This window comes from Ailuropoda melanoleuca, chromosome 18, assembly GCF_002007445.2.
Source record: "Ailuropoda melanoleuca isolate Jingjing chromosome 18, ASM200744v2, whole genome shotgun sequence".
NCBI lineage: Eukaryota > Metazoa > Chordata > Mammalia > Carnivora > Ursidae > Ailuropoda > Ailuropoda melanoleuca.
Genome location: NC_048235.1, coordinates 12,426,282 through 12,448,930, shown reverse-complemented (window position 1 = coordinate 12,448,930; position 22,649 = coordinate 12,426,282). Strand labels below are relative to the sequence as shown.

General features: G+C 41.3%; 2 protein-coding genes and 1 pseudogene across 4 annotated transcripts in view; 2 read left to right on the top strand and 1 right to left on the bottom strand.

Moving 5' to 3' along the window:
• The window catches only part of TRAPPC11 (trafficking protein particle complex 11), a 46,306-nt gene extending 44,415 nt beyond the window's left edge, over nt 1-1,891 (bottom strand). Inside the window, exon 1 of one of the 2 annotated variants that reach the window (XM_034647639.1) lies at nt 1,758-1,891. The gene's annotated coding sequence lies outside the window, so the exon portion shown is untranslated. The other variant, XM_034647638.1, reaches the window with a different exon arrangement.
• Nucleotides 1,892-1,969: 78 nt separating this feature from the next.
• On the top strand, nt 1,970-17,305 carry RWDD4 (RWD domain containing 4). Of its 2 annotated transcripts, XM_034647640.1 has the most exons (9): nt 1,970-2,197; nt 4,892-4,972; nt 8,440-8,549; nt 8,633-8,780; nt 10,567-10,684; nt 10,817-10,893; nt 12,863-12,912; nt 13,049-13,051; nt 15,471-17,305. In XM_034647640.1, the coding sequence occupies exons 1-7, from the start codon at nt 2,174-2,176 to the stop codon at nt 12,908-12,910; spliced, it is 606 nt and encodes a 201-aa protein (XP_034503531.1). In that variant the 5' UTR covers nt 1,970-2,173; the 3' UTR covers nt 12,911-12,912; nt 13,049-13,051; nt 15,471-17,305. The 2 variants fall into 2 exon arrangements, with proteins under 2 accessions (XP_034503531.1, XP_002914060.1); XM_002914014.4 differs by lacking the exon at nt 10,817-10,893.
• Nucleotides 7,041-7,141, top strand: LOC117797136 (annotated as a pseudogene).
• Nucleotides 17,306-22,649: the final 5,344 nt, after the last annotated feature.

Sequence of the window (22,649 nt, the reverse complement as noted above, 5' to 3'; positions counted from 1 at the left end):
GCCTCTCACATTTAAGTACTGCAGGAATAACGGGTATGGAATAAATGATTTGGAAAGCTTACCAGAAATTATAAATGTCTACAAGACATAAAAGTTTTAGAATTATTTAAGCAGACATTTTCCAGACAGGTTTAAGCTATCAGGGCAAAGGATCACAATTCCAGAGAAAGAAAAACACTAGTTCTAGGGAATCTGGGGGTGAAAATTAAAAAGAGATGGTCAAAACACATTATATGGAGGCCTTTGCTTTATACCAAGCATCTAGATTAAAGCCCTAAAGGTCCATTTCCTCATTTAAAGACCTCAAAGGCTCAAGAAAATTAGCCGTGGTCTTTGACTATGGAGTGGAAATAAGGGGACCAAGAAATGACTTATAAAGCTCTAAATCACAGCGCTCTCTAAAAGAAATATAATATGAGCCACATAAATAATTTTAAATTTTCTAGTCCTATTAAAAAATAAAAAGAAACAGGTGGAATTAATTTTAATAATATTCTATTTAACCAGTATGTCCAAAATATTAATACATTAATTTAAGTTACTAACGAGATATTTCACTTTTCTGCACCAAGGCTTCATTATTTGATGTGTATTGTACACTCACTGCACATCTCAATTCAGGCTAGCCATTTCACAGGCTCAGTAGCCACATATGGCCACTGGGTATCCTAACGAACAGCCCAGCTTAAATTACTGTAATTCTGTCCGAAAAAGCTACTTATGAAAACTGTATCGGAAATTCTTGCCACATACTATTTAAAAGCTTCTGGCACTTGAGACGGTGCTGCTTACTCTACAGCAAAGGTATGGGAACGGGAAGAACACCGGCAAAGGACAGGTGCTGAGGTTGTGTGGACCTTAATGACAGTCGTAGAAATTTCCAGATCTCCTAGAAGAAGCCAACGAAGCAACTAACAAACCGTGACATGGACGGAGGTGCAAAAGTCGTAGGTGAACACGCTGGATGGGAGATCATGTAATGCAAGGGGAAGTAATCTGGAAGATGGCGTGGAAAATAATAAGGAAGGTTTTTGAAAAGGATAACATACTGCAAGGAAAGCCGACCTAATCAAAGTGGCAGGTAAAAAAAGGAATGTGGTCACTATGTTTTAATTAATGGAGGTTCAGGGTGTAGTACACAAAGCTAGCAGGGGCTACAAGGCAAGTCTAAAAGGAATGACAATTTGGGGCCGGGATGGAAAGGGAAGAGGGTGCGGGTGGGGTGCAGAGGGCAGGGAGCAGATGTTGAGAACGAGAAGCAACCACCTTACTTGGAAAGATACCATCCCCAGGGGTTCAGCATCCCGCCCTGGGAAATCTAACGAGGAAAGGGAGAAACAACGCTGCAGCCCTCAAGGCAGACGCTATCTTCCCCCTCTCCTCCCCTTTACACCTGAAGGCCCTAGAAACAAGTGCGTCTTTTCTATAGGGGCTGGAAGAGAAATGCCAGGACTGCACCCGCAGACGCCGAAAGAAAACGCAGGCGCCCCCACACCAGCATTGTTCATAGCTAGCTCTCTCCCTCGGCGGTCTCGCCTGGCCCCGCGGGTCTCCGGGGCCGGACTCACCCAGGCCGCACGCCCCGGGCCCGCTGCAGCTGTGGCAGGTCGCCGCCAGCCGGGGGAGAACGAAGGGAAGCCGGCAGGGTGTCACAGAACGCCTGGGGCCTGTGCCTACCGCCACCGCCCCAGAGCCGGTCCCCGCAAGCGAGACTTCCCGGTCCCCGCCAGCGCAGGCACAGGAAGCACTTTCTGCACCTGAGTGACAGCGCTCTACACCAACCGCTGTCCCGAAACTTCACGCCGCTCCACAAAACGTAGGAAGACGCTCCATTTCCTACGGGAGTAGGAAATAGGGGGTGAGGAGAAAAGGAACCAATAGGAGAAGCGAGAAAGAGAAGGAGGCGGAGTCTCTGCCGCTGCCTCCCTGCTGCGTCTCCCCAGTCGCCCCGGCGCCCCACCCTCGGCGGCCTCGGGCTCCCCGCCCACAGACCCCAGCGGGCGGCTTCGCGCTGCCGGAAGGCCGGGGGCGCGCGTGACTGTCGTCAGCCGTGCGAGGGGTGTGCCTCCCGCAGCCCAGGGCGCGGAAGGGGGACGCCCCGGGCTGGGGGCCCCTGCTCTCGCTTTCTCGTCGTCGCAAACGCCCTCCCGGGGGGTGTCCCGCGACCGGCGCGATGAGTGCCAACGAGGACCAAGAGGTGAGTCCCCGTGGCTGGACGCGCCTTTCCCCGCGCCGGCGCGATGCCTCGGCTCCAAGGGAGGGCAGCTGAGCCGCCGAGGCCTTGCTGGGACCCGGCGCCGGGACGAGCGACTCCGCACGTGCCTTCACCCCTACAGCGAACAGAGCCTGGCTGGGGTGCCCCAAGTTTCCGGGTGGCCTGCGAGGAGAGACCAGGCACGCGGGAGCGGGAAGGGTCCGCCTGTGCCTCCGCTCCCCCTGTAGTTTTCAGTTTTGCAAGCCCGGGGGTGGCCCCACACCTCCTTAATGACAAGGATGAGTGTCCTTGGCAGGCGACTCAGCGCCTTTGCCTCGCCTTAAATCCCCAGTGTTCTTGTTTAGCGCTTCTATACGGAGTTAAGCTGTTTGGAATCTGATCACCTTAAAATTTTAAAATCTATTGGCTGATAGGGAGAGACTTAATTGAGTTAAATTTCCGGTGGAGGAAAACAGTGGCATTAAGTGCTCCGATTTCTGGCCTTTTTGTTTGGTGGAATCATTTAACCATCTGGTAGTTGTCCAGTGGAAATTAAGGCTATTTTGAGCATACATGTATCACCTGAATCATATAGCTCATACTCAGGTATTTTCTCATGAATGCCACTTTGACAGTGAGTCATATGATCAGGGAATGATACAGGTCATCTCTAGGGGAGCCATCTAATTGTGTAATGTGTACAGGTGAGGAGAAGAGTTTGCAAAGGTAAAATGGATGCCCCCAGGGCTGCACAATGAGCATGTGGGTAGAATTAGGACTAGAATCCGAGACTCCTAGGTGAGTAATTCGCTCTTCATTTAGAATATAGTTGTTGAAAGTTAGCATTTTTACAGGATAGATGTGATAGATTCCCTGGAATGGAGGTTACCTTAAAAGGACCCAGAGTCCAACAAGGTGGTTGATATCTGAAATCCCTTCTAAACTGTTCTTGTGATGAGTTTCTAAGTCGAAGCACCAACAAGTTCTTACTGTGAAGCGTGGAGCGTATCTTGTCATGTTCCTCGAAGTTGGGCAGGGAGGGGGAGAGGGGGGCACTGCCTTAGGCTCATCTGGGTGGTTGTTAGAAAAACAGGTGCCTGCACTGTACCTCGGATTCACTGAATTGGAATTCCTGGGGAGTCCAGGGATCTCCATTTTAACAAGAAAATTCCATTCTTCTTCCGCATGACTGATTTTCCAGTCTTTGAAATGAGTTTTCTGCCCAGTTTTTCAGATGTCCTCTTCTCATACTAAATGATTCCTTTTAGCTTATTTTCCATATGTCCATTCTTTTTGTTCCTTCATTGTCTTGGAATCGTGTGTCTGTGGACAGATTAAAAGTTTACTTATATCCTGTTTTAAAATTGTGACTTCGCAGCTTTCTACAGTTAGTTACCGTCAATTACAACCCTTTAAGTGCGCTACACAAAGCAATTTGTCTTTCATCCTCTACTTGTATGTTTAGGGATTTAAAGACAAGTTCTTCCACTTACCCTATAAAATTTCGTCTCGTTAGATGGTTTTTCAAGGACGTTTTGAATTCTTCCTCAGCCGCCAGCATGATTCAGTATTCCATCAAATTGTCGTTCATCGATTCTGTAAGCCTGACTTCAGTTTTCGTCCTTGTCCTCATTAAAGTACAGGAAAGGGTTAAAGGCAGGAGGAGTAGCATTAGATTGTGAGTAAGGTGGCCCTTTCTAATCTAATCTTGGTTGTTCTTGAATCCAGCTGAACTCCTGTATTTTTTTACGGGAGGGTAGCAAGAGAAACCGAGGTAGACTGTTCTGTGCCTTTCCTTGATGGACCAATCAAGTTATCCTCTCTAATGAGGGTTGCTTATATTTATCTTGATTTTCCTATGCTTGCCACAGCTTAGGGACTGCTACTTTTTATTCTCGTAGGCCTCCACAAACTATTTCTTTAATCTGTTCTAAAATTTTGTCTGTCTTTAGTTTGTAGCATTCATGATGTGCAACTTTTTGAAAACTAAAAGATGTACCGAAGTACTGTGTTTCTTTGCTTCTCTTCTTCAGGTGTTCATCAGTAATCACAACAGTGATTGAGTCTTCTCATTTGTCAGCCCACAGCATTCTAAGAAATATTTCCAGGCAAGGATTATTAGTTACATTTTCTCTTGCAGTCCTTTTTTCCATCTTGGGTAGATCCTTGTCAAACCTTTTTCTAACCATCATTTTTTTTTTAAGTTCTTTTTCGTATCTGGAAGTGTTTTTTCAAGTTTCATATCATTCTGTGGGAAGGATTACAAATATAAACAATACATGTAAATAGTGGGGAATTATTGCGCTTTTATTTCTCATCTCCGAGTGTAATGATCTTTCTGCCCCAGGCTAGGACACGTGCTCTAGAGTTGCTTTAAACTGACTTATTTTCCTCCTTGCTAGAAGGGAGAAAATAAGATATTCTTCACAGGATTGACGTGAGAATTAGTGAGATAGTACACTGTAAAATACTTAGGAGTGCCTGGCACATAATTTTAAAGTAAGTATTAGTATTAATATTGTGTTGCTACCTGCACATGTATTATATACATTGTATACACGTATTCTAAACATCAAAGGCCATGTAAGGTAGCAAAGTTCTACACAGTTGAGTGGGCTTGAATCAGAAACTAAAGACCCTCTATTTCTAATCCATTTATACCACTAAACAAAACTCATTTGATTCATTTTTTTTCAGATGGAACTGGAAGCTCTACGTTCTATTTATGAAGGAGATGAAAGTTTCCGGGAATTAAGTCCAGTTTCATTTCAATATAGGGTAAGACATGACATGAATAGGAGCCCTTGCTACTTCGCTAGAGAAGATTGAAGGTTTCTAAAAATGCTTTTACTTTTTAAGTGATTTTGTTTTTTAAACCTAGTGGTTTAAATTTATTACATCTTTGGATTTTCTGAAGCATTTGAATGAAAGCTCATCACCATGACATCAATTATTTTTAACTTTGGAAAACAATTCAGAAACTTTTAAAAACTTAAGATAAACTTGTTTTTATTGTGACAGAATTATCAAATGTTAGAAATGGAAGAAACCTTAGAAATTATATGGTCTTGCCTTCTAACCTTAAAGATAGCATCTCTCGGTCATAACTTCCCAAGCTTTCCCAGCTGATGCTGATAAATGCTAGAATTAAAATCCAGGTCTCTATACCAAGTCTAGTATTATTTTCACCACCTTATGATATAGTCAAGAAAAGTTGATATTTTCCTAATTCCATATTATCAATATGTGTGAATATTTTCTACATATTCTTTAAAAGGGAGATTGCTCATAACTGTTCTCAACATGAAACAGTACCAGTATCTTGTTTTGTATAAATAACAGAAACCATCTCTCCAGATGGTTATAAGTAGTATTGGTGTGAGAAAGTTTTTTTTATAAAAGACTTACAGTTATTTACATCATTTAAATTATGTGATAAGTGATCCTTATGTGTCATTATTATAGACTGTTACAGAAAATGAATTCCTTATCATTACTTTCTTTAGAGACTGTCCTCTCTGCTTAGCTGCTCTCAGTTCCCTTTCAGGCTCAACAGTCCTTACACCACTCCATGGATAGAACACAAAAAAACCTAATGGCCAACGTTAACACTGGGGTTAAGTCCTGGGCCCTTCAGTTTGACTCCAGCTGCCTCCCCAGACTTCCCCAACCACTGCCACTTTCCCCTTAGCAAATGGGAGATTGAGAACTGCTCCATACTTTCCTAGATATCTATATTAACAACATTGGTTACTTGTCGAACACAGTATACAGAACGTAGTAGGACATGTGTGTCCTATAGGATGGATACTCTGATGTGACCACAGGATGGATTTCAAGGGCAGAAAACGTGAGGTTTGGAAACTGTGTTGAGAGCCAGAGGGACTAGGGTACAGGTCTGGCTGGTCCTGGTCAGACCCCTCAGTCCCTGTTCAGCAGACTTGTTTAGTAACCTCCTAAACAGTTCTCCCCTTTCAGTTCGGTCCAAAGCTTCTGCCCACACCCCACACCTCACCCTTCGTCCTCCCGCAGACGACTAGGTAGCTCTCTGAAACGCATAATTACTTACCCCATTCCTGTTTAGAAGGGTTTCTCCATGGGTTTCTCCTGCCTATAGAATAGAAATTAAATTCCTTAGCTACACTCAAGGCCCTTCTGTTTGATTCACACTGCCTCTCCAGACTTTCCCAGCCACCTACTATCCATTAGACGCAGTAGCCTGTGGAACATTTCCCTGCATTTGATACTGTGCCTGTGGACACATCCTTTGCTCTTCCCCTCACCTCATGTCCCTCATCCAGCCTACTTCTCCTTTAATGCCTTACTCAAGCTCCTCTGTGACGTGTTTGGGCCTTGTCTCCTTTCCCTTGACTTCAAAGCAGCATTGGCCATTCCGCATTTCTTCATATTTTGTTCTCTGTCTTTTAAACTTTCAATCATGCTGCAGTTTCGTGAGTTACCTAAATGCTCCCCTTGAAGACAGGAATGATCTTATCTGTATTTTTGTATCTTCTGTACCTAGTACTGTAGGAGAGACCTTGTTTCTATACACGCCTTGGGTAAGGACTTAGTAATTGCATAGAGCAAGTAGCTTTTACCACTTTTTCATTATCTCTGTATTTGAAACACAAGCGTATAGCGATGATGTCATCAACTTACATAGGTGTATATCAACAGGTCCCTAAGTTTATTTGACATAATTTCTAAGCCTCACCTTATATTGGTGTATCTTGTGATTAAAGGTGAAGGGAAGGGAATAAAAAATTAGCAGTCAGAGAGTAAAGGTGAATCAAGTGACAATTGGGGATGAAAAATTTTTTGATCTATTGCTGTTGTCTAAAAGTAAATATTTTAAAAAAGCAGCACATATACTAAAATATTACAGAGGAGATTAGCATAGCCCTGTGCAAGGATGAGATGCTGACTCATGAATCATTCCATCGTTTTATTAGAAAAATCACCATTTTGCAACCACCAACATGATGATCATTTCAGGCAAGGCTCATTAATGGATGCTAAAACCTTTGAGTGAAAAGTTGATGAGAAGCAATATATTCACATGGTTTTGTAGTGTCACTCCACAGATTACTTGTTAATTACAAAATGGAAAATGTACCTTTACATTGAAGAGATTTGAAGAATATCACCTTAACCAAATGATCAAGCTTAGTATCACCAGTGATGATTCCAGAAGATCTTATGTGTCTCCTTATATGATGCTATGGGAATATGCCACATCACCTGTGTGGTATCCCTACCAAAATATTTAATCTGAATTAGAATGCAGGAAACAGTCCTGATCTGGGGACATTGTACAAGAAAACTGGCCTTAGATTCTTTTTGTCATGAAAGATATTTCAAAGGCAGGCAGGGTGGCTGGGGACTGTTCTAAATTAAAGCAGAATAAAGAAATTTGACAACCAGATGTAATCCATGATCCTCTGTGAACAAGATACTGTATTTGGTGAATAAGATACATGTCAATGAGTGTTCATTGTCCTATTCCAGTTTCTCTATGAGATTAAAATGTTTCAAATAAAAAATTGGGGAGAGCAAAAGAAATAGAAAAGACATCTTTAAATTACTCAGGCAAAGGGTGTCAAAAGTTACAAACTTCCAGTTATAAAAAAAATTAGTCAGGGATGTAACGTGCAGTATGGTGACTATAGTTAGTAACATTGTGTCGCATATTTGAAGGTTGCTAAGAGAGTAGATCTTGAAAGTTCTTACCCAGCCTAAGGTATTCCTAAACCTTTATCTCTTTACCTTTTCCTTTTTTCTCTGAATTTCACCTTCCTTTTTTGGTCTTGGGATTGTGCTAAGGCATATCAATCACTTGTTCTTAACGCGTCTTCTGATTTGGCAATTAGAAAAGTTAGGGCAAAGATTAGGTCATTCAAGATGGTGGATTATTATTTTTGTCCATTCTCTTCCTGTCCCCCTCAGTTGATGTCTTATCTTTGTCCTCAGAAAGCTTTGATGAAAACAAAAATTTATATAAGACAGTCTTGATACTGGAAAAAGCTGGAGGGCTGATTGGAGAGACAGGCCATGGACATCAAGTTGGGTTCTATTAATACGGCCCTCACCCCCACCAGGTCTCAGATGTACCCCCAAACTTTTCAGAATGTTACGTTTCTGATCTGATCATGAGCATCAGCAAGAATTCATCATTTTAAAAGTCATAATTAAATATTCTGTCTTTGTATCACTTTTTACAAGCCTAAGATTTCCCTTTTCTTCAGATAGGTGAAAATGGTGATCCCAAAGCCTTCTTAATAGAGATTTCCTGGACAGAAACATATCCCCAAACACCTCCAATTATATCTATGAACGCTTTTTTTAACAACACCATGTGAGTAGTGTTCTGTTTTCATTGTTCTTTTGTAATTCCATCTCTTACTTTTCTCTCAGCAATATGTTTCTTGTGCATTGTAGATCATCAGCTGTAAAGCAGAGCATATTAGCCAAGCTACAGGAAGCAGTGGAGGTCAATCTTGGGACCGCCATGACCTACACGTTGTTTGAATATGCCAAGGACAATAAGGAGCAGTTCATGGAGAATCACCAGCCTGTGAATTCTACGGTGAGCTCGTGCTTCGTTTTGGTTTCACTCTGCTACTAATTCATCTTTACTAGTCATTATTTTTTTTTAAATGAAAGGAGATTTTGTGTTACACTGAAGATGAGTTAAGGGCACCTGGGCGGCTCAGTTGATAAAACGTCTGCCTTCAGCTCAGGTCATGATCCCAGGGTCCTGGGATTGAGCCCCGCATTGGGCTCCCTGCTCAGTGAGGAGTCTGCTTCTCCTCGCCCTCTGCCTCTCCTCCAGCTCCTGCTCTCTCTCACTCTCTCAAATAAAATCTTTTAAAAATAAATAAATAAAGTAAATAAAACAAGTTACATCTGAGTTAAATGAGAGTAGTGAATTTTAGGTTTCTTAGTGTCTATTGAACTTTAAAAATGAAATCATATCCTCTAGATCTTACCCTTCGTGTAAGACTAGAATAGTTCATGTGTCCACCAAAACGGAGGTGGTGTTGAACCAAATATTTGTTTAAATTTAATGTCTTCATAAATCTCAGATTGAGGATTTCTTATGTAGTGCTCAAATACATTGGAACTTACTTTCTTCATGAGCCTTCTTTAGTTGTGAATAGTCTCGCCCCAGTTCACTTCGAATGTGGTACAAGCTTAAAGTGACTTTATTAACAGAAAAAATTATTTTATTTCTGAAAGTATTTTAGGAAATCACCACCTTTTATGGCTGTAGGCATCTCTTTTTAGACCCCTTTGCACCCAGTCACGTGCTAAAAGACTTTCCATGGTCAGTCAGTTGAGTTCTGTGAACCAGGAGGGAGGCTCTCTGACAGCAAAGGCTCTGTGTCTTCTGCTTGAGCAGTTCTGGCTTCCACATTCCCAACAGAACACAGAAGAACACTGAGGGCAGCTCTCTGGCAGGAGAAGGTGGTAGCAGAACTCGTGGACTACGGGCCGCATGAGCTGGCTGTGAAGATCCTCACTGCTCCACTTACCATGTGACTTTTTTTGGTGGGGGGAAGGGGGCCAAAGTCTTAATCTCACTATGCCGTTTCTTCTTTTGTAAAACGGATTATAATAGTACCTACCTCATGAGATTGTAATAAGGATCAAGTAAGTAATATACGTACAACATTTACAGCAATGCTTGGCACCTAGTAGGCATTTTAAATTTTGCCTCTCACACTCTGGTTACATGATCCAAATTAAAATATTTTTTCCTTTTTTTAAAATTTTTTTTTATTTATTGAGAGAGAGAGAGTGGCGGGGGTGGGGAGGAGCAGAGGGAGAGGGAGAGAGAATCTCAAACAGACTGCGCGGAGCACGGAGCCTGACGCAGGGCTCAATCCCATGACCCTGAGATCGTGACCTGAGCCAAAATCAGCAGTCGGACATTTAACCGAGTGAGCCACCCAGGCGCCCCTAAAATATTTTTCTTCATTCATGAAGATTTTCTTCATTTCTTCAGGGAATCAGGGTTTTCTAGGTAGGCACGTGTGATTTTTTTTCTAAAGACATACTCAAATTTCCAAATAAAGCAAATTAACTGAATTATAAAATGACCTTAGAACTTCAGAGCTTCAACATAATGCTGGTATCAGGTCTTCTTTCTCAGAGTCCTGGTTATAACATTATGTAAGTCCCTCTATGGGAACTTTTAGAAGAATGAAACCCATGTGCTAATGGCACCTGATAATAAATGGACATTATAATATAGGACTCTTTTATGTCACAGATCTAAAAATTGTCAACTTGTTTGAAGACGTAGCCATGTTTAGTGTAATTCAGTAAGTTTTAAGGCATTAGTATAGGAATTATTTGTTTTTTTCTAGATACCCATAAGCAGTATCATCTCCGTTGAAACTCCTAATACAGCCCCATCAAGTAAGAAAAAAGAAAAAAAAGAACATCTTTCAAAAGCCCAGAAACGTAAGCTGGCAGATAAAACAGGTTTGTGTTTACTTATTTTTTTTTATAACACAGATAAATGGGTTGCTGTTTAGTGTGATACGAGTGCTTAATAAGTATATTTCGATTTAGAAGAGTGTTCTCTATTCTTCCTTCTTGGAACGTTTGTATCAGACACCGTCTCAGGTCACAGATGTATATTGAGAATATTTACTAGTGCTTCACCACAAGAGGCCACCGTTGGGGAAAAGGTAAGCGAGTGGCAAAGTCACTATAAATGAGTCTCGAGGGTGAGAAGCAGAATAGCACACCAAAGAGTATCCTACCAGTACCCTTTCTGACATATTTGGCATTTTCCTATTTGTTTACCTCTATGGCAGATAAGTGTATTAATAAAACTTTTTTGAACTATAGCTTTCATTTGAAATGAAGTCTGGCATACCATTAGATCTTAGCACAATACATAATATGTTTTTGTCTGTAGTTGATTTATTTATACAATCAGAATAAGATTTAAAAAGAGAATTTCTATGTCTCCTAAACCAGAGTCATTTTATATGGACCTTTAGAAGAGAATTATAAATTCCACATCATAACACCAATAATATTTGGTCTCTTTTTTCAACCTGAGAATTTGCAAATTGATATCAGTCTGTAAACTTTTTTTCCAGTTAAGGAAATGTATGTATTTATATGCATATACACAAGTGTGTCCGTGTGTACTTATGTCTGTACGTGCGTGTGTTCTTGGCATAAGGTTACAAGCTGCCCTTCATTGAAAAGAACTGACGCTTTTACTTTGGTGAGGAAGTTTAAAATAATGCCCTTTTATAAAGTGATGGCAGGTTTTTTGTTTATGTTTTGTTTAATGTCCTACATGGCAGAATGAAAAGATAGCAACCCTTTGTTGGCCCTCAGAATACATATTTGAAGACATAATGGTTTGTGAAATAACAAATCTGGGAATCCATTATAATATTAAAGCACGAACAACCGAAGCAGTGAATTGTTAGTCATTGCGATCTGTTTTCTAGAGCTTTGGTTAATCTTTTTAACACTGTAGCATTTCTGTCAGTTCATTACCTGTTGCTTTCATACGTAATGACCTATGATCATTCCTTTTCATTATTGTTTCCCCACCTACATCTTTTTGATGATGCCCACCTAGAAGGCATTATCTTTCTGTGATTATGGTATCGGAGTTTGTGACTTGGAGCTTGCATTCTAAATAAAACTTTAATAGGACCGTGGGTAAGTTTTAGTTAACAAAATTGGTGATCCACCCCCACACCCCTGGCAACTAGTAAACGGTGGGACAAGGTTCTTATTGGCATAAAGAAGAAAAGAGCCATTAGCATCTAAAATTGAGGTCCAGGAATACTGCTTCTGTCCCGTAAGAATCACGAGGTTAGTTTCTGTTTCCCTTGTGTAAAATTAATGTGTTGGTTTTGAATGCAGATTTTGATGATTTCATAAAAAGAGATGTATATAGCTATATCAAGCATAAGGGAAATCACGCCTTTTTAAAGTAAAGCACTTATATTTATTAAACTGTTCTTCAAGTTTGAATAATCTGTTACAAGAAAAAAATCGCTTTGTAAACTATACATTTTTTATATAAAGTTTGAGCTTGTTTTCGAGCACTCCCAACAGATCAAAGACCTGTCATATTAAACAGTGTTAGGTTAAATAATGAATATTTTATCAGACCACAAAAGTTAAAAAATAAGTTGACGAGGCCTCCTCGTAGTCTCAAGGCCAGATATTGATTTATAAGGATTCTTGTCTTGAGCCTAGTTTCGTAGTTTAAAAACCCTCATGAAACAGTAAAGTAACACAACTTCTCACTTAAGCTGTGACCTTATAAAAAGGGGTAGAACTGTACAAGCGCATGAAACTAATAAATTGATTAGTTCCTCTTCCTGGCGTTTCCACCTCATCTCCATGTTTTTTCCTTAATATCAGGTTTTGTCTTGAACGGAAATAGGGTAAATGTGAAAAGGGAGTACGTCTGAGTTACTTTGCAAGTATCCCCAGGAGAAGGCTGCTTTCAGTTCACAATGATGAGACACTAGTTTTCCAGCTTAATGATATGTGACTTAAAATTTTAATCTATTTGTTGTGTAGAATAGTATAGAAAAGCTTATTTGTTAGAGTACTAATTACTTTAAAAAATTACTGCGTGGTCTTAGAAATAAAGATACTCTTTTTATCCTCTAGATCACAAAGGAGAACTTCCTCGAGGATGGAACTGGGTTGATGTGGTGAAGGTATATAATACTTACATTCTGGGCTTCAGAACATTGTTATCAGTCTGCCATCAAATAATGAAATTTATATCTTCCATTTTTTTCCCCCCCTCAACCTTTGAATTTTCCTGGGATGGCTGTTTCTTTTTTGCTTCAGCATGTAAGTATTTTTGAACTATCTTTCACATTCTTTTCTTCCCTATACCTTCAGTTTTAGATTTTCTTTCCTTAAATATTGGAAAAACTGTAGAAGTAAGGTATAAGTACAATACAGTGTGACTTTACGTAAGAACGTCTGAAGAGCGAACATGCCTGTGACTCTGGATTAGCGGTAGTGTAAAAACAAGAAACGAGTCACAGAGAGGAATGCTTTGATTTCTTCGTAGAAATTCATTTTTTTTTTCTTAAGGGCAAACCCTAGATGGAGTTTCCCATCATTGTCAAGAAGGAGTTTCTGTTTTTCTTATTTAAAATTGTTTACTTTTCACCTTGAAGTCTTTTGCCACCTTCTCTCAATATTTTTCTTATTTGTAGCTTCCAATATATTAAAGTGATGCTTAGCTAATCCTCTTTGTAGGACTTCACGAGATGAGTTTTGCATGCTAATTAGTGCCACTACTGCTGTGAGAAGTAATGAATACAATCCAAGGGTAGTCAAAGATTAGGATTTTAGTGGGGACCTACAAATATGGGTAATTTATAAAGCAGTGTGTTCTTAGAGTTTATTTGAAAGTCAGCTGTTTGGGCCGTGGGGTACCTTTGCTGTAGAAACTGCTTGAAATAACGTTGGTGCCTAGTACAAAAATACTACCTGGGAGTAGGGAAGCATGAGCTGCGATCAGAGTAAAAAAGCGGTATTTCTTGTCCGCTTCCTGGGCAGGGGGCTGACCGCACACAAGATGTCCATGCGGGTGTGGCTTCTCCCGCATTCTCTCATTTAGCCAGCCCCCTCCACCGATGCCTGCCGGATACTTCATGTTGTCCTCAGTGGGCTTGTATGTACCTCCCCAGCTTCAGGCTTCAGGCTGCGGGCTTCAGAATGAGGGTGCATCCTCTCCACGCCGTAGCCGTCAGCAGAAATTGGGCTCAAAAAGTAATCCGATTAATCCAGAGGTGATAGTGCGCCTCCTTCCCTAGCTCCAGAAATTTAGTTTTTTGTTTGTTTTTCATAGTCTTTGTTAATATAAATTAGAGTTTCAAGAAATATAAAGGAAATGAAGATTTAATTAATCCAGTAATCTTGGGAAATTGATGAAGATATTTTTAAGAGGGAGGTTATCACGTAGGCGTGGTCGGGACTCAGAATCTGTTACCCTAAACTAGTAGCTTCCAAGTGTGATCTTGGGGTCCCTGGGAGGTCCTGGAGGCCCTCTGGACATCTGCAAGGTCAAAAGTATTTACGATATTAAGGTGTCTGTTTGCCTTTTTCCCTCGCTGTCTCACAAGTGGCCAGTGGTGTTTCCCAGAGGCTCCATGAAGTGTGACGATGCCGTCACTAATACTCTTCTATTAGAGCACTAACAGAATGTGTGCTTTTATATTCTTGTGTTTTCCAGAATTTTCTAAGGTAGTGAGGAGGTTTAGAATCTAAGTATGTGCACTCTTATATTAACTCAGTTTGTTCTTAGTACTTGTACTGTGTTTTTGTTCTCTGTTTTCAATTATACCTTCTTTACTGTTGAAGCAGATTTGTGAAAACCCAGCTGTCTTCTGTTGAGCTCAATAATAAAGAAATTCACAAAAATGTTAAACAACACTATTCTTCGCATTAAGTTTTACTAGTTTGTTTTAGAAAACACAGCTTTTCATTTAAGAAATGTTATTCCGTGATCATGGAATGAGTTTATTGTTATTTTGACATGAATTAAATTTCTCAGTTTTAATTTCAAACACAGTAGGTATAACATTTCAAAGAAAGCTCTTTAAGATCCTCAAAGTGGGAAGAGGAGCTGGGGCCAGAATGTTTGAGAACTGCTACCCTTAGCAGTTTCTGCTTTTCACAGCTTCCCACTTTCTCTGGGGTTCTCAGGGCTTGTGTTCAGTGGGGATTTCTTGGTAGCTGGGTCTTTATTCTGGTCGGAATTGCATGTGTATTCTTTGGGAACCTCCCCTCACCCCATTTGCTAAATTCTGTAGATTTTTATCAGAAAAGACTTGCAATTTAAGATTTTTATCAGATTTTTAAAGCTGTACTTAATTTATGTGTATTTTACCACAATTTTTAAAATTTTTGAAGTCTTTATTATTTGTGAAAATGATAGAAGAATGTCATTCATTTTATAAATGGCACCTTTTGTATATTCTTGGTTCCAGTTTCTTTCTTGGAAAGCTTCAAGGGATTTTTCCCCCCTTGCTCTGTTGAGGTTATATTTTTAAAGACTCCTGTTTAAAGTCGCTGAGCCTGAAGGTGAAAAGTAGTTAAACACGTTGAGTGCCGTAGCTGGTGTTAAGTTGCGTGAACCTTGCCGTCTGTTGTTCCAGCAACTGTAAATATTTCTCATATTAAGTGAAAACAGTGAACTCGAATAATACGATAGCTTAATCTTGTTGACGATGTCTTTTTTCTCTTTTTTTTATAGTTGAGCAAAACTGGCTCTAAAGATGATGAATAGTACTTGGAATTGAAGACAAGGGAAGAACATCCTTTAAGAAGTAAACTGGGTTCAAAATCCTTCTTTACTCTTTTCTGGTATTGAGGTGGCTTTTTATAAAACTGAATTTTTTTGTATGTTTCTTATGTAAAAAATGTTTTAAGCCGAGAGTTCATGAAGAGATCTGGTGGTATTAAATTATTTTCACAAACTTGCCTTAATAAAAGGTGAAATGTTACTGTTAAGTATCCTTTATGAAGGTGGTTGAGCTTTGTAAATGGACGAAATGGGAAATAATAAATAATCAATGTGAATTTATATGATCTTATTCTAGTGGATGTGATATTTTTTAAAGGAGTAGGAAGCCCTTTTGGAACTCTCATCCCAGTGGATCAGAATACCGAGTCAACAGGTATTCCGCGGCATGAGCCATATTAACAGACTTCTCGTCTTAATGAAGTCTTCATCTCTTCTTTCTCTTGATTACTGAAGCGTAAATTGCTCCAGAGAAATTTAAATACTGATATTTGAACTTTTAGATAATATTCTTTGTAGTTCCTTTTTATTTTTCAAGGGCGAACCGCTTCTTTTTAGTAAATGAGTATCCGTTCATACTCTTCCCTTCCTTTAGGTCATGATGTTTGACCGTGAGAGTTTTCAGCCGTATGTGGAATAGGAGAACGTAAAAATAAATCTGCCAAATACATTCAAAAGCATTTGAATAGAAGTGCTGGTTCCCACTGCAAACACTTGTCTTTGCTGTATGTACCAAGATGGGAGTAAAAGATGCCTTAATATTTAATTTTTGTATTGTTGGAGATAATGGTTTTACTAAATTCCTGTGTGTCTGCTACTGTGTGTTTTTGGTTGTCTGGTTACAGGTCTTCTAAATGGTTTAACGTGAAACCACCTTTCAAGTCTTGTTTCTTTTCAAGCATCCATGTGGATTTCTCAGCCTGAGCATCTTCATAGTAATAGACATAGAAGTTTTTCAAATGCTGAATCATAGTACAGCCTCGATTATTTTTTTTAATTACGAGTAAGGTAACTATTACTGTCGTGTAACCAGGAGGTTACTGACGTGTATGTGTGATTTACAGTGGCTGCGTTTGCTCCCCGGCTGGAAAACCCTAAGAACTGCTGCTGTTTCTAGAAGGGTAGACTGTGTTCCTCCAGTTACACCTGTGCAGCTCGGGTCCGAGTTTTTAAAGAATAATGAACTTCTAAAGACATGTGCTTAGCATAAGAGCAGTTTAAATTGTATCCATGGCTTTTACTGGGCTAACATTAGGCTCAGTTAAATCATTTGAATTACACAGTAAATACAGTTATGATGAAGAAGTGTGATCTGATTTTCAGAAGCTGAATCACATCTTATAGCTTGAACTAATAGAACAGAAGCATTAAAATTCAAGAACACTGAATACACCAACTTTCGTTTTTGGAGTTGTGTGTACGTGGTTTTTGTTGTGTTGATTTGTTTGCCTGTTTTTAAAGAAACAAACTACAACATCTGCTCGTGGAACAAACCGTGTTTTGCTCTGAAGATTCTGAAACTGTTCAGGCTTATTGTGTTTCAGAGATAACAAAGAATAATGCTAGTTAAATGCCAATGAACTATTTTTACTCTTTTTATATGAAATGTACAAATTTGGGGGGTGATGGTGGCAGTGGTGCCTCTGACCACCTTCTGTAAAACACGTGAACATTCTCATCTGTATTGCTATCTGTTCAACACTCCCAGCATATTTTCTCAAAGTCTGTGTACCTAAAATTGTATGGAATGACATAATTAATAAGCAATAAAACCGGAATTACACACAGTGGTTTCTCTGTGTTTTATTTCAGTCAATTGAGAGAGAATTGTGGATTTTACAAATTTGCACAGACTTATGGTGTAAGGTGTACCCTCCTACTAGAAACTGTTTAAAATGCTGGATTGAGAGAAAATTGTTTAATGAGCTGACAAGAAGGTAAGGGATACCCAGCGTCTAAAAAAATTTTTTTTAGTATTTATTTGAGAGAGAAAGAGCGCCAGCACAAACTGAGGGAGGCAGAGGGAGAAGCAGACTGCCCACTGAGCAGGGAGCCCAACGTGGGACTCCATCCCAAGACCCTGGGGTCATGACCCGAGCCAGATATTGAACTGACTGAGCCACCCAGGCGCACCCCCCACCCAGGATCTAAAAAATGTGAGCAAAAGTTGGAAGCTTGAGGTTAAGGAGAGCTTCGGTTTTTATAGCGTCAAGGGGCCCAGAAGACCGATGAAGTCTAGAATCAACCCAGGGTAAGGAGTCATACAGGTGTACACAGCCTGCATGAGGCTGAGACCTTTCCCCCCACCCCCAGGAAAGTTCCTGTCTGGAGCTTCGGGTTTTGGTGGAGGGGTTAAATGTAAACAGACGTACATGCACCCTCCTGATGACTTACAACAGGGTACCTCACACTTGGATTTCAGCCAAATTCTTCCCCATATGAGTGATCTTTAACAAAAAAAACAAAAATAGCCAGGATTTTAGTCTAAAGGTAACAACTGGGCACCCGGCTGGCTCAGTCGGTGGAGCAGGTGACTCTTGATCTCAGGGGCTGTGAGTTTAAGTCTCAGGTTGGGTGTAAAGGGTACTTTAAAAATAAAATAAAAATTAAAAAGTGGTGGCAACTGGGTGGAGCCTCTGGGCAATTAGTAGAAATGACCGCATATCGACCCTGAAGAACCCACCTTCCAGCCAGACGGCCAAAGAAAACCCCACACGTAGAGTGCTCGGAATGCGCACTCAAGGTCAAGAGCCATGGTCCACAGAAGCAGGACATTGTGACAGTCTCCTGCAGGGCAGCTCAGGGGAGGGAGCAGTTCAAGGGTGTATTCACAGGACCCAGACTCGGATGTTAAGAGGGATTGAGCAAGGAACAAGAAACTATTAAGATGCATCAAGCAGATTTGGTAAAGAACCAAATAGAACGTCTCGAAAAATAAGAGAATTGAAATTAAAGTTACAGGTGAAGACAGGTACTACTCGCAAAGTGTGCTTTGGCGAATGTGAAGTCTACATATCCCGTGGGATGAAGGCGGTACTAAATTTGAATTTATGGATTTTCTCTCTTTTCGATTGTATCCTTAGACTCTTTCTGCATTATTTCTTCACAGGCCCCACCATTTTAGGTCAGCTGGGTGATTTGAGCTTTCCAACACTTCTGCTTGGTACTGCACATGTGCCTCTCTGGACCTTGTTTCAGAAGAGACCAGTTAGGACAAGGATTTGGCCAGTGTTTCCAGAGAGTTGTCTGTGATAGCTTTAAAAACAATAAACTTACAGTACATGCTACGTAGTAACAGATTCGTTTCATCATTGGATAGTCCACAGAATAAAAACAGAGCAAGAGGCATTTCCTGGTAGGGATTATCTGGTAATCTATGATTCTGGATTTCAATGTTTCCAATAATGTGACAAAATAATAAGGAATTGATCAATGACCTAAAGTATTTATGTGTGATCCATTAATGAAGAAACTCATTGAGGGTCTTTACCAGCAATTTTCCTGATGGAATGGAAGAGAACAGAATTCAACAGAAAATACCAGTGTATACCACACGTTGTAAGGGTCTAAGGCACTGATCAGAGCATACAAAATGTAGGACAAATTTCGTATATAAAGACTAATTTTTAAAAGCACAAAATGGGGGTGCCTGAGTGCCTCGGTCGGTTCAACATCTGCTTTGGCTCAGGTCATGATCCCGGGGTCCTGGGATGGGTTCTGGAATCTGTCTTGGGATTGAGCCCCTCTTTGCTCAGCAGGGAGCCTGCCTCTTCTTCTCCCTCTGCCCCTCCCTCTGCTTGTGCTCGCTCTCTCTCTCTCTCTCAGAGAAAGAAAGAAAGAAAATTGAAAAGCACAGAATGTGCCTCTCAAAGTGCTAAACACATTTACCATTGATTTTGCATTATCCCTAAAGACCAATGAAGTAAAGCTGCATTGCGTAGTATAATGGGAGAGGGGCAAAATGTTAATTTAGGGTAGTGTCTTTGAATGACTTTTTAAATTTGTAATGAAAATTCTTGCATGACGGGTTTTGTTTTGTTTTTTTTTTAGATAATAGTAATGTATCAATGCTGCTTTCTCAGTTTTGACAAATGTATTAAAACAAGGTAAGATGTTAACAGTAAGGGAAACTGGATGAGAGGTATGTGGGACTTAGCTATAATATCAGCACATAAATTATTTTCGGATTCAAAAATACATTTATTATGGTGCGTGCCAGTCCCTCCAACCCTGAGAGATTTCCAGCAGCTCCCCCGTCTGGAGTTCTAGGGCTGGGTCTTTATATTCTAAATGCTTATTTATTTATCTATCATTCAGAAATTTTTTTGAGGGCGCCCTGGTGGCTCAGTCAGTCAAGCGTCGCCTTTGGCTGAGGTCATGATCCCGGGGTCCTGGGATCGAGTCCCACATCAGGATCTCTGGTCGGGGAAGAGTCTGCTTCTCTATCTCTCTCTCAAATAAATAAATAAAATCTTTAAAAAAATTTTTTTTTTAATTTTAAATAATTTTTTAAAAGTTTGAGTCCAGGTGACACACAATGTGACATTCTTTTCAGGCGGACAGCGCGGTGATCCTGCTGTGTGCAGTGCAGGCTCACAACAAAGACAGCGACCCTGTGCATGACAGCTTTTGAAGTGAGCACCTTGCATGAGGACCTCCAAGAGCTATTGCCCGAATCAATGGTAAATAACTTAAACAGCTTTCCTTCTTACTGATCAGAACCAAACCTAAGAAAAGGAGTCCTATTCTCCACCCCACCCCCCATTTCTCAAGGTAGAATCACTTTCTTCCTGGGCTGCTGGTATAAATCTAGTCTCTAAAATAAATCGGCCGACAGTGGTGAGGAAGTGGCCAGGAAACACTCCCACCCTTGCCCGTTTCCCCCTATCCGTGGCTGTGGGCGCCTGGGAAGTTGGAAGTAATCTGGCGGGTCTCTCTGCGGCCTTCTGGAGCATTTCTTTTCCGTGGCTCCCACAAAGCTTTGTCCTGTTGGGACACTATTCTTGGTACTTTAGGCAACAAACCATCTCTGTGTCCAGTTTTGTCCTTTTGTTAACAAAAGAGAACGCAGTTTAGAAAAGGAAACTTCACACCCGGGGGGGGGCGGGGGGAATGCACATGAATACATTTTTTGCTTCGTAATTAAGTGACTAGAAATTAACCTTGAGCATCGTCCTATGACGACAGTTTTTCCAGTACAGAAAGGCGTGGAGAGAGGTTTGCATTTGACGCGTGGAATTGCAGGAAGACAGGTCTGACTGTGCAGGTTTCCCTCCCGGGGGGCTCCCGCACTGCATTTCTCCCCCTGCCCTGCAAGGTGCGACTCCGTGTTTCTCCCGAGCGCAGTGCTGTTCCGAGTCACTTGACAGCCCACCTTCTTTGTGAAGGAATATCCTGGGGCTTGGACTCCGGGTCTTGGGAGACGTGAATCCCCCTGAGGTGTCAGCGGAAGCAAACACTTTATCAATGCCTACATTCTTCTCACAATCTGTTTTCTATTCTTAAAAATCACACTTGCTTCCAATTCTACCCAATACTTTGATTTTTTTAAACACGAAAGTGAAAGAAATGAAATGCTGTTGAAACCTTTCTCTCCTTTTCTGTCTCTGTGTCTCTGAGGATCACAAAATCTAGAATTTGTCATTTTCCCATTTCACTTTGCTGAATGCTGAATACACTGACTAAATATTCCTTACCTTCCAGGGGCTGCTCAAAGATAAAAATTTAAACCGATGGGTGTTATTTAAAATCATGATAACTGAGAAATCACGGAGTTTGGTTATAAGAATGTCCATCCATCTGCTAAAAGGAAAGCATAACTCCCACTACATGCTGACAAATGCCATCTGTTGAGATTTTCCCTTAGTTTCTATATTTTTCTTCTGTATGTCAGTGTTTTAAATTTTTTTATTAATTTTTTATTTTTATCAAAGTCATACATACACTTTGAGAGGTCAAATAGTTCCACAAGGCTTTTAATGTAAAAGGTAATTCTCCCTGCCACACCCCTGCCCTCCCAATTCCCACCCCACATAAGTAACTGCTTTCAATCATTTTTAGTTTAAACTGGCCCACGGGACCCCGGTCGGTGGTCTCCTGCTCTCTGTAGCCTCAGTTCCAAGACTGTCCACCATGTGTCTGCCTCAGAGCCTCTGCTCCAGCTCTTGCCTCTGCCTGGGACTCTTTCCCGCAAATAGTTAACATAGTTAACTCACCTTCAGATCTGTGCTCCAAGTCTGGTTTTTGTTTTTGGTTTTTTTTTTTGCTTTGAGTGAAGTAGAAAGCCTCTAGGGTACCCCCCACCTGCCCCAGCTTTATTGAGATATAATTGGCATATAACATGATGATTTGAGACACTTATCTGTTGCAAAATGATTACCACAATATGATCGGTTAACACCTCCACCAACTCACATAATTATGTGCGTGCGTGTGTGGTGGGTGTGTGCGTGTGTGTGTGCGTGTGGTGGGTGTGTGCGTGTGTGGTGGGTGTGTGGGTGTGCGTGCGTGTGTGGTGGGTGTGTGCGTGTGTGGTGGGTGTGTGGGTGTGCGTGCGTGTGTGGTGGGTGTGTGCGTGTGTGTGGTGGGTGTGTGCCCATGTGTGGTGGGTGTGCGCGTGTGTGGTGGGTGAGTGCGTGTGTGGTGGGTGTGCGCGCGTGTGTGGTGGGTGTGTGCCCGTGTGGTGGGTGTGCGTGCGTGTGTGGTGGGTGTGTGCGTGTGTGTGTGCGTGTGTGGTGGGTGTGTGCCCGTGTGTGGTGGGTGTGTGCCCGTGTGTGGTGGGTGTGCATGCGTGTGTGGTGGGTGTGTGCGTGTGTGTGTGCATGTGTGGTGGGTGTGTGCCCGTGTGTGGTGGGTGTGTGCCCGTGTGTGGTGGGTGTGCGTGCGTGTGTGGTGGGTGTGTGCGTGTGTGTGTGCGTGTGTGGTGGGTGTGTGCCCGTGTGTGGTGGGTGTGCGCGCGTGTGGTGGGTGTGCGTGTGTGCTGGGTGTGTGTGCTGGGTGTGTGCTGGGTGTGTGTGCGTGTGTGCTGGGTGGGTGTGCGTGTGTGCTGGGTGGGTGTGCTGGGAACATTTAGGGTCTACTACTTAGCAACTTTCGAGTACGTAATACAGCGTTGTTAACCGTAGTCACCAG